Source organism: Anopheles cruzii, chromosome 2 (assembly GCF_943734635.1).
Source record: "Anopheles cruzii chromosome 2, idAnoCruzAS_RS32_06, whole genome shotgun sequence".
Taxonomy (NCBI): domain Eukaryota; kingdom Metazoa; phylum Arthropoda; class Insecta; order Diptera; family Culicidae; genus Anopheles; species Anopheles cruzii.
Genome location: NC_069144.1, coordinates 44,698,905 through 44,709,948, shown reverse-complemented (window position 1 = coordinate 44,709,948; position 11,044 = coordinate 44,698,905). Strand labels below are relative to the sequence as shown.

General features: G+C 50.2%; 2 protein-coding genes across 2 annotated transcripts; both read right to left on the bottom strand.

Moving 5' to 3' along the window:
- Window positions 1–37: 37 nt before the first annotated feature.
- LOC128277461 (importin-7) lies at window positions 38–7,115 on the bottom strand. Its single transcript, XM_053015916.1, has 9 exons — window positions 6,844–7,115; window positions 2,979–4,931; window positions 2,770–2,901; window positions 2,512–2,688; window positions 2,297–2,433; window positions 1,889–2,210; window positions 1,645–1,804; window positions 1,405–1,557; window positions 38–1,329 (listed from the first exon to the last, which is right to left on the bottom strand). The coding sequence occupies exons 1-9, from the start codon at window positions 6,925–6,927 to the stop codon at window positions 1,262–1,264; spliced, it is 3,186 nt and encodes a 1,061-aa protein (XP_052871876.1). The 5' UTR covers window positions 6,928–7,115; the 3' UTR covers window positions 38–1,261.
- Window positions 7,116–8,097: 982 nt separating this feature from the next.
- LOC128279133 (alkaline phosphatase-like) lies at window positions 8,098–10,256 on the bottom strand. Its single transcript, XM_053017854.1, has 3 exons — window positions 10,097–10,256; window positions 9,601–9,935; window positions 8,098–9,315 (listed from the first exon to the last, which is right to left on the bottom strand). The coding sequence occupies exons 1-3, from the start codon at window positions 10,254–10,256 to the stop codon at window positions 8,098–8,100; spliced, it is 1,713 nt and encodes a 570-aa protein (XP_052873814.1).
- Between the last annotated feature and the right edge of the window lie 788 nt (window positions 10,257–11,044).

Below are 11,044 nucleotides of genomic sequence, written 5' to 3'. Positions count from 1 at the left end.
CAATATATATTTTCTTTTCGTCACTTTCGCCTCTGAATCCGGCTCCTTTTCTCAGCCCTCATAAATATTTAGTTTCCTTTGCTACAAGTCGCTACAATCTTGTTTCGATCGCTCGAAGCTTGTCACTGGGTTTCGTATTTCTATGGCCCTGAAAAGTAACGCGGCGATAAATGCTCGATTCGTTGTGTTTGCTTTCGCTAACTTCGTTTCTGAGTTGCAAATTGTTTGTTGCGTGCATTGCGTGTTTCTATCTTTCTTTTTTGCAGTTTCATCTCACAACCAGGGTTCTTCATCGATTAAACATGGCTTGTGTGTGTCAACACAGCGTCGGAACGATTGGGCTTTCATTACGGTTCACAGGATGAAGCTACTGGGAGATCGTTGACCAATAGGCCAATTCCTTTTACAGTCGGGGTTTGTTGTGCGGAAACCAAATGCCCACCATTCACAAGTATTACCCATGTAATCAGCCTACTATCACAACAAGCTGCAACAACGGACACTGATGTGCTGCAATATACCCAACGATTCCGCAAAGAGGGGCTATGGAAAAACATGTCTCCAAAGCGCATCAATATAAACGAAACACTTTTATGTGTCTTAAATCGAAAGCATCACAGAATAAAGCCTTCGGTTATTACCAACGCTATGTGCAGCGTTGTGGCACACTAACGCCCAACGACAGCTTGGTTTCGGATCCATACCATCAACAACTGGGAACCGTTTTCCCTGCCACTTTCACTGTTCATTAAAACCCCACAATAACCCATCATCTACTACAACAGTGGACTAACTAAACCCCGGTACCGGCACCGCTCGGAGACGAAACTAAGCTGAGTTTAATATCCAACATTTATTGTGTTTTGTGTTTCGATTTTCTTGATCCGCGCGCGTACGCGAGCGCACAGCTTTACACTTTCGTTACACGCATGCACACAACTGTTTTATTATTTTGAAAAGAAAAAAGTAAAGCAGAAATTGGTTGTTTCGAGGATCGTGGTGGTGTGTTCTTTTAGTTAGCCCTCTGTAACATTATAAACAATATTGTTGCGGCTGCTGCTGCTGCTGATAGAACTAAGCGTATAAATAAAGCCTTTTAAAACCGTGTAGTGGTTGCTCGTTCTCTGTTTCGAATCCGCTGGAGGCGTGTGGTGGATTATGTTGTTTTTCTTTCCATTACAACGAATGCAGAGGTGCCACTGGCGAGTGGAAACCGATGGGAAAATTCTGCTTCGAAACAAGGGCACTCTCACCGCTACTACTACTGCGGTGGCTGGGGTGCGCTGAAGCTAAAGCTGCTGGGAATTTGATGTTGAGTGAACTGATATCCTGAAAGCGAGGAAAACAGTCGGCCATAAGCATGGAAAGATCAGGATCGCGCATCGATCGTACTGCTACACGCACCTGCTGCGCTGTTCTGCTCCGCGATCTGCTTCGATCGTTTTGCTTCCTTCTTCTGATTCGCCAGCACGAGTACCTCCTGCAGGTTCTTTTGCTCTGACGCGTTCAAATTTCTGGTAAGCATTGTATACCAGGCCGGATCCGTGTTGGGAAGATCTGTAGAGGAAGGGCAAACATTAATGATTGTTACTTGATGGCGACGCCGCGCGCGTCAGTGGCACAAAATTTGCAATAGACACGCACTGTTCATGACATCCTGGAACAGGATGTACTCATCCACTGCGTTCGGATTGTCCTCATCGTCCAGCGGTGTCGTGTAGCCTTCCAGCGCTGTTTCATCAAGCTCATCACCGTCTTCGGTATCGTCATCTTCGTCGTCGTCATCCTCATCACTATCGGCGTCCTACGGAAGATATCGAGATCGCGCGGGCCACGTTCCGTGTGAATGGTTTCGAACGCCGAACATTGGTTCATTTCCCACCCTTACCTGAATCGAAGCCGTTATCTCGAAGCCGGCCTCCGCACCCTTATCTTGCACCATCTTCGACACGTTCTTGAAGTATGGGTTCATTTCGTCCACGTCGTCTTCGTCACTCGAAAGTCCGTCCTCCAGGTCTTCGCTTTCGTCTTCGCTTTCCTCCTCTTCGCCTTCGGATGCACGGGCAGCGTACGCACGCTTCAACCCATCGAACACCATCAGCATCGTTGGAATGATCTTGTCCGGTAGTTCGCTCAGCACCGTCGGCTTCCGATCGCCCAGCGACAGCAACGTGCACAGCCCGATGATGCAAAGCTTACGATCATGAATACTGTTGTGTTCCATATACAAACGCAAACGGGTAAAAGAAACAGATTAACCAATTTGAAGAGACCTGTAGCCAAGGGATACACCTACCCAAGGAAGCAATCGTAATCGTGCAGCCATTGCCGGATGAAGTGAGCAGTGATGGAGGAATTGGGCGCCGGGTTCGGGAACTTTTCCAGTATTTCTAACAACAGAGTGGGGTTGTAGTAGATCGCTGCTATAACCACCTGGGTGCACAAAAAAGAAGTGAAAGTTTCCAGAATGGTCTCACAATGAATGTGCGTCGGATCGGCACCGTAACCAACCTGTAAGCACATCGTTCGCAGCTCGGACGTTTTCACCTCTCGCGTCAACCGCATCAGCGCTAGCTCGACGAAGCTCGGTATGAAATCGTCAATGTGTCCCTTGCACTGCAGAATGATAACCTCCAGCAGCTTGGCCGCACTGCATTCCGACTCTTCCGTCGTGCTGCTGGTCAGTATCTGTGACAACGAGGTGTAATGCCAATTAAAATACCCGCACCCTTTCGTGGTTTCTTCCGTCCGCTGTATGCCTCTCCTTACCGACTTGCACATATTGTACATCGCGATCACGTGGTTCGGGTTGGACAGGAAGGCGGGAGTGTCGACGGTGATGTAATTGTGCAATGCTGGCATCATGTCAACGAAGTAATCGGCCCCATTCTTCTGGAACAACTGTAACAAGAGATGCACGCGAGTGAGTAACGAGTGATGCGTAGGTGATCTCCAGGTGCTTTCTCCAGCAAACATACCTCATAGATAATCTCGAGAAGCTTCCACATGTCGGGCGAGATGCTCTTCAAGGTTAGGTCGCACACGAGCGCAAATGCTTCCTCGTAGAACTCAAACACGTTCTGCTGCAACACGTGCCCGATCACTTGCAGCACGATCGGGTGAAGCGAGGCCAGCACCGCCGGATGTTCGTCCATCACCGCCAGCAGGGTCTCCATCGTACTGAGCAGTCCCATCGCGGTGATCGCCTTTTCGTCGCCGCTTTCATCCGTTTCCAGCACCTGACTGAAGGTGGTCGCCAGATGCTGACAGATGTCGATCGCGATCGGTGGCAGCTGGTCCGAGTAGGTGCACACGATCTTCTGCAGCACGGTGGTCAGCTCTTCGTTTTCCGTTTCGCGTATAATCTTCAGCAGCTCCATCGTGATCTCCTTGATCTGTGTGCTCAAGAATGGTGCGGCCTCGTCCTGCGAGATGAGGAACATTTGCATGGAAACCGCAGCTTCCACCTTCACCGGCAGGTCCTTGTCGGTGAGAAGCGCGTTGCTGAGGTAGCGCATAATTTGCTCCAGGACCTGCGGATTCTTAAGCTTGATATCGCTGAAGTAGTGCATCACCCAACAGGCCCGGGCCCGCAGGTGCCCGTGTGGGCTACCAAACTCCGGAAACACGTATTGCATCAGCAGCTGCTCGACTTGCTCCTTGAAGATCTTTTTCCGCAACAGCACCTCCGCCAACGAGCCGACCATGTGCAGTGCACCGTCCTTCTCCTTGTGGCCCAGATTGGGCGTGTTGATGATCTGCATGATGATCTGCATCACCTGCGTCAGGATACCTTTGCGTGTTTTGCAGCAATTGTGCAGCAGCATCTCGGCCGACTGGACCGGCGAAACGAAGTCGTCGAACACGTCGAACTTTTTGCGAATATACTCGATCGGATCGCTCTCCCAGAGCTCCTCGTCGGCGTCAGTGTACGACATCAGCGGGAAGATCACGTCGCGGATGATCGCCAGCATGTGCGGCTTCAGCATCTTCCACGAGAAGGCATGCGACACCGCCGTCTTGATGTAGTCGAGCGTGTTCGTCATGACGCGGGGTGACACGTAAAGCTTATTGCGATACTGATCGAGTATCTTGAGGAGAACCGTTAGCATACCGCTGGTGAACGTCTGCAGGAACCAATCGGCAAACTCTTTGTACTCCTTCGAGATGACGTTGCCCGGGCTGCCGTACCGTTCGAACATGCGCAAGATGATGTGTGAGGCCCATTTTTTCGTCTTCCACCAAGGCATCTGTGGTCGCTCCTCCTCCTCGATGTGCGTAGGATCGGGTGCCGGGCGGTCGAGAATTTGGCGACAGATTTCCATCCAGCTGGAAAACACATCCCTACTGATCACCTCCAGCGGCAACGAGTACTGCGTGAGGGCGTAGAAGATCTTCAGGATTTGCTTCTGCAGCAGCACGCTCTGCTCCGACGGTTCGTTGATCACGTTCATCATGATGTTGTAGATCTGCGGCAGCAGCAGGTTCATCGCCTCGGTCAGAGGGCCGCGCTCGGATGACTTCTTGTACTCGTAGTGCTTGACCAGCTGGTACATGCACAGTAGGGCCCCGTGCCACGCATTCGGATCGCTGTTCTGCAAACACAGGCTCACCTTGTCCACCACCTGCGTCCACCGGCCGGGGAAATCGTTCTTGATGATGTGGCTGAGGCAGAAGCATAGCTGCACCTTGATCACGTCCGCCGGTACGTGTACGATCGCTTCCACGATCGTATCGCGCACCATCGCCCGATCTTGCTCGTGAATGGCGAACGGAATCGGAAGACCGGCCCCTTCCGCCTCCCGATCCTGCCAGCTGCTGTTGACGAGGTTCTTCAGGTAGATTGCGCCCGCCAGCCGGACCGGCATATCCAAATCGTTCTGCATGATCACCTGCATCAGGCTGGGCAGGAAGCCGATGATTTTGTGTACCTAATTTGTCCAGCCCAAGGCGGCGGCAAGCAGAAATGAAGAAAAAAAAATTAATCAGAATGCGATAGCTTTGGCTTGTTACGGACGTGATCACAATGCAAAGCCAAACCAAAATCCCCGACCCGAGTGAGCTAGACAACAATACGAAAAAAATTCTGTAGTAAGTATTATCACGCCGTAATGCCAACTATTTTACAGCTGGCAATTGGAAGGTCAATAAAGAACATCTGACAAAAAATAAATCAATACAACTCGATAGCAGGCAACGGAAGCCGGAGGCCCCTCTCTATTTGTGTGAAGTGTTTATACCGCGCCTAGCAACACGGGGCCGGCCACATAGCTTGTCAAGCTACGCTCCAGGATCAAGAGAACGTCACAGAGTCAAGGTGATAGTGACCCATTTTTATTGAAAATCCGTTTCGAACTGTGCCTTTTTCCCATTGCCGACACCCGAGCGAAGCTATGCTGGGCCTTTTTAGCTTGTTTATACTTCGCACGTTTCCATGGGAAGTGCGGCAAAAGCGAAATAACACGAAACGACCACCATAAATAGATAGGTTACCGTTTGATATTTTATTTACTGTTTCAATTTACAAATAAAGAAGCTCTGTTGTGATCTGATTTTGCACGCAAATAATTTGCAGGAAAAGGATCCGCGCCGCGCACGGCACAGATCGATAAATGATATCATTGCGTATGAATCATGCCGTTTGAGCTAATGATCGGCCGGCTGAAATGATCGTCCCCGCATCGCTTTCTTCTCAAGCACCGTGCCGTTGCCTGCAGTCCGCAGATGTTGCTTTACGCGCTGATTGGTCAGCGGGCCGGGCCGACCGACCAGACTTTTCTCTGAAAATGATTCACTTGTAAATTCTCCCGCGATAGGGGTGGTGGTGTTGCGCAACCTCCAGGCATTCGGATGCTGAGGGACGCATAATTGAACCAATTTCGTTCCTTCAGAACAGAACTGATAATTGAAACTGTGAAGCGTTTCGAAACATTACTCACTTTGTCTCAGTTCAATAACCTTGTGCCAGAGAAATTGCACCAGTTTTAGGCATTTGAATCAACAATTGCGCGTGTATTTAGAAAAGACCATCAATTTTTAACTAACATGCATTCTTTCTGACCTTGTAAAGCACGAAATCAACATAATTTTTACTTCGAACTCAGAAATCCTTAAAATTTCCATTCAACATTCCATCATTCACGAAGCGGTCACGGCGTCGTTGGCCAGCAACATTGTACGGTTGTTCTCTCATTGGGCTATGTAAACATTGCACTATCGCAATGCAATCCGGACCGATCCCTTGGGAAAAAAGGGTGGGGGGATCCTTTACGCCGGGTTCCACCACCGGTGACTCGATCACTCAACCCGGTGTGTCAAACGCAAGAGCAATTCCCTCCTCAACACGCGTGCCAACGATGACAGCGCGCGTGGTGAGTCAAGGCAATGGAAGGCAGAGCCAAAATCATGATCGCACCGCGGCTTTGCTATCTCGCTATCGTCGCTATTTTTAAAATCTTTTAAAATCATCGAGGAGGCTGGGTTTCGCTTTGTTTAGTAACCCATTTGCCGAGAGATCCAGCATCGCCGGAAGCTACACAGAACGGAAACATTACACCACGGCAAAAGAGACACACCGGCAGAAAGCGAGAGCGAGAGAGAGACAGTGGTGTGTAGAAACAAGGAAACTCGGAATGTGGCCGATTGACGGGAGTGTGCGAAAGCGGAACGGAACGAACGATGAACCACCGACCGGTGGATGAACACGACGACCCCACACGCAAAGCACATGGTTCCTCGGATTGGCAATGCTTTTCTCAATGGTCTCCGGTTCGGTTTTGCTCGATTGCTTGGCCGGGAGTATATTGTCGGGGGTTTCTGCCGCTAATGCCGCGCGCCATTCACCTGGTTCAGCTGCTCCTCGGCCTGCAATCGCTGCGTCGGCTCGATGGTGGCCCGCAGCAACTCCGCTATTTTGACGGTATCCATTTTTTTATCGCCGGTCGGTCACCCTTGCACGTTCCTAACCTAAAATCTCACTTCACTCAGAGTTGCCGCCTGCGTTGTCACTTTTCCGAAATGACAAACCCCGCGAGAGAGAGACGATTATTAATTCACTTATGTGCTGGCAGTTTCGCTTCCAGTGGCACGGCCAGCAACTGATTTGATATTGCACCACACACGCACGCACCCAGGCACAGACGCACACACGCTTCCGTCGAACTTTCGCGGTGCAATCGATTCCACCCGACAATCGGTATTGGGTTGCCCCGTCACGGAACTCGAAATGCAAAACACACAAGCGTGCAAAACCGCACAAAGTGCCCGTACACGCGGTTTTCGCGTAGGTGCCGCTTTCCAGGTGCTGAACGATGCTGCTGCGGCGGCGGGAAACCGGAATCGCGGAGAACAAGGGATTCGATCCGCTTCGGTCAGGCAATAACAGCGTATGCGGCGGCGTGATAACCCCGCTTACGGCACGACATGGACACCGACGGTGGTAAATAATGGCAACTTCGCACACGCTCCACAGAATTCCGCAGGCACAAGCACAATCCTTTCGGTACCGGATTCCCGTTCACTTCTACTCGGCAGCAAGGAAAGTTTAGCGCAAGGCGGAATGTTCACGCCGGCTCATGACTGCAAGTTGACAGCTAGCTTGAACCACGGTGGCATGCGATGAATTTTCTTACTCCGGCGGCGCTGTTGTTGGTGGTGCTCAAAAAAGGCGCAAAGCGGAGACTACGAAATCGGTTGGATGTAAATCGGTTGTTGGCAGAAAAAGGTATAGTGAGGGAAAAGTTATTGTGGTAACCTGCTGCAGAAGACTGTTATTGTTTTGCTTGTAATTGTGATTTTTAAACTACTTTCAATATCAATAGTTTGCCAATAAAACCCAGCTGCGCTTGTAATGAATGATTCTACCAGCTTGCAGCACGTGCGAGCGCCATCGGCCGAAAAAAAACTAGTATCAGGAAGCTTGAGTGCACAACGGCCAAGGTGCAATAGTTCATTGTTGGGAAACAACTGCCGGTACGTTAGAAAACACTATGGAATTTTATTTACAAAACACAATGCGCCACAACACGTTAAAAGGGAGAGACAAAATAAAAACGAAAAAAACTTGTCCTACGATAAAAGCCACTACACGGGGCGGCTCTAAGAACTACCCGTCTCGAGGCACGCGTGCAGTCCGTTCCCGATGCAGGCGGCGTACCCTATCAAGTGCGGAATAATGTTCTGTTCGTACATGCCACCAAACAGATGGGACCACGGTCCGTGGGCAAAGAGCGCCACATCGTCGCCGCCGTGCGTTTCGTATTTCATTGGCACGAGCTTCGGAAATTGGAACTCCCGATCGATCATCATCATTTTCGTCATTTCCGGACGCGCACCGTTGAGGCCCAGCGATGGCCCTCCCGGTCCGTTGGCGTACGAAAGCGTAGTATATGGTTTGCGGTCTCCGTCGCTAAGCTGGCTGTTCAAACCCAGAATATCGTTTCCACGTTTCCCATAGCCCGCCAGTGTCATCGTGTGCGAATGGTCTGCCGTCACGATCATGAGCGTATCGTCGGCACTCGATAGTTGGCGCGCCACCTGAACTGCTTCCGAAAGTTGAACCGTTTCGTCCAGCGATTTGCGCGCTTTCGTGAGATGATGTGCGAGATCAATCTTGCCTCCTTCGACGAACAGCACGTAGCCTTCGGGATACTTCTGCAGCGTACGGATCGCGGCATACGTAAGATCCCCAAGCGAGGGATCCAGATCGGGTCGTGCATCTAGATGGAAGGGCAGATGATCCGCGCTGAACAGGCCCATCAGATAGTCGACTTGGGTGAAGTTTAGCGCCAACAAATCATTACGGTTCGACACGTACCGGGCCGTTCCCAGTGGTTTACCGTAGTACCATTGGGAGATTAGGTTTACACCGTCCAACCGTTGTCCCTTGACACCGTCCTCGTCCTTCGCACCCTTTGGGATAAACTTGCGCCGACCACCGCCTAGAATAACGCGAAGATTCTTGCCCGTTTCACCGTACACCAGCTGGCTGGCAATATCCGTACACATGGCAGGGTCTGCACCATGGCGCACCACATCAGCATCGGATTCCCAATCGCGGTTGGCGGTGTGAGCGTATGTTCCGGCTGGACTTGCGTGCGTTACCCGTGTCGTCGTCACAAACCCGGTAGCCTTTCCGGCTTCCTGTGCCCAGGCCAGGATCGATTGCACGCGATTTCGAGGATCTAGGCTGGCAGCGCAGTTGCTGTAGTTAACGGCCGCCGTCACCCCGATCGTGGCATAGTTGGCTTTTACACCGCACAGGTACGCAGTGGCCGAGCACGCCGAATCGGCTACTTGCTTGTCGACGCAGTAAGTCTAAAAAGAAAGGAGACATAATTAGTAATCAAATTACTCCTAGAGCAGGTTTTGCACATCAAACAGGCAGCAGGCAATTTTCGTTTCAAATCGCACAATTTACCACCCATAGAACGCGTTCAGTATGGATCGGTATGGAACACAAGTTGTAGATGGGTTTATTTGTTGATCACGTTCGCTTGACGTGCCTGGTGTTGAGAACCGTTTAGTAACTTTGTAACTCACTTTGCCTGATCTTTTGTATGATATAATTTTAGGCTCTTTTAGCACACCTTGGATGCATACCTTGACGAGGCCAACGTCGGGAAATTCTTCGAACGACAGCTGGCTTTCCTCGCCCGTATGACCTTGCTTCTGCCCCAGATACATACGGCTGGCTGCTAGGGTCGGTATAGACATACCGTCGCCGAGAAAGAAAATAACGTTTTTCGCTTTGTTCCTATTCAGGCGCCGCAGTAGATGTTCCTTCAGTTTCAACTGCGCCCCAATGTTCCAATATTGAGCCGTTTGCTCGTAATCCCCGGCGGACACGAGTCGCTTCTGACGGTGGGGGTCAGCGTCAGCTTCCGGGCGATGAAGATCATCGTCGCTGGCCGCTGGCTGTGGTGGTGGATGAACCGCTGCAGGCGAAGGAGGGGATGCGTTAATGTGTATAACATTTAATTGGATCTTGCCTGTGCGATACATTACTTTAGGCGAGATGGTTTTTCTCTCTCACATCCAACTGAGTGAGATGAAATGGTTTAATTTGACTGATTATCATACAGCCGAACAAACTTACTTTCACTGTCGGTTTCATTGATGGTTGATTTGGTGCGTTGTAGAGAATCGTCTTCAGAAGTGACACTGGATACAACATAGTGTGGTGGTGCGGTACTGCAGCTAGATCGCGGCGGGGCCACGATCAGCAGCGTGGTAACGACAAAGTATAGAAAACCCATCGCCGCACGTGTTTTTTCGCGAGTTTGAGGGCTGTACACAAAAGACCGAGCTAGAGTTAAATCCCGCCAACGGATCGAATGCCTAGCTGAGCGCTTGTCGATGCGTCCGTGGGTTTCTGGTGTGCTGGCGAGACTGATGAGCCACCCGTCTTGTTCCGAGGTTGATCAGAAGGTAAACACAGTCGCACGGCCGGGGTCTCGGTACCAGGTATTAGTGCCACCGCCGTGTGATAGTGATGTTGCCGGTGCTCTAATAGCGCACTGGGTCTCGATCGTACGGTAGACAGGCTTTTATGTGTGAAGGATCCGTAACGCTGTTGTCTCGGCCATACAGACACCTGCAGTAGGATGGAAATTCGACGTTCGATTGAAGCACCAGGCCCATTAACCCTGCAACACACAAGAGAAGATAAAACGGACACAAAGATAAATAGTAAATTCGGTGTACCAGCATGATTGGGATGAATTTTAAGATATATTTTGGGGCCAACTTATTATATTGGCTCTGCGAGGGGTACACGTTACGCAACTGGTTTCGGGTGTTTAGAGTAAAATTATGCAAATATTCGGTGTTCAATGCTAATGTTATGCATTGTTTTTAATTCACGTTACAGTAAGACAATTTAGCTTGTATTCCAGCTTATAATGTATTCTTTATTCGTGAGATTTCATTTTTTTGGTTCAGATTCATTTCATTTTTGAAGAGGTTCCACTTCGTTCGGAAGTCCTATGAACAGTTTTCAACAAAACGATTACCGATTTGCGATTGATCGGTTTTCAAATTAACG

Coding starts and splice junctions, on each gene's coding strand:
- LOC128279133 (XM_053017854.1), bottom strand. CDS start 10,256: ATGGGTTTTCTATACTTTGTCGTTACCACGCTGCTGATCGTGGCCCCG. Junction 9,936..10,096: donor CAATGAAACCGACAGTGAAA/GTAAGTTTGTTC, acceptor CTTCGCCTGCAG/CGGTTCATCCACCACCACAG. Junction 9,316..9,600: donor CCGACGTTGGCCTCGTCAAG/GTATGCATCCAA, acceptor CTTTCTTTTTAG/ACTTACTGCGTCGACAAGCA.
- LOC128277461 (XM_053015916.1), bottom strand. CDS start 6,927: ATGGATACCGTCAAAATAGCGGAGTTGCTGCGGGCCACCATCGAGCCG. Junction 2,902..2,978: donor TTCTCGAGATTATCTATGAG/GTATGTTTGCTG, acceptor CTCTTGTTACAG/TTGTTCCAGAAGAATGGGGC. Junction 2,689..2,769: donor TGTACAATATGTGCAAGTCG/GTAAGGAGAGGC, acceptor TCGTTGTCACAG/ATACTGACCAGCAGCACGAC.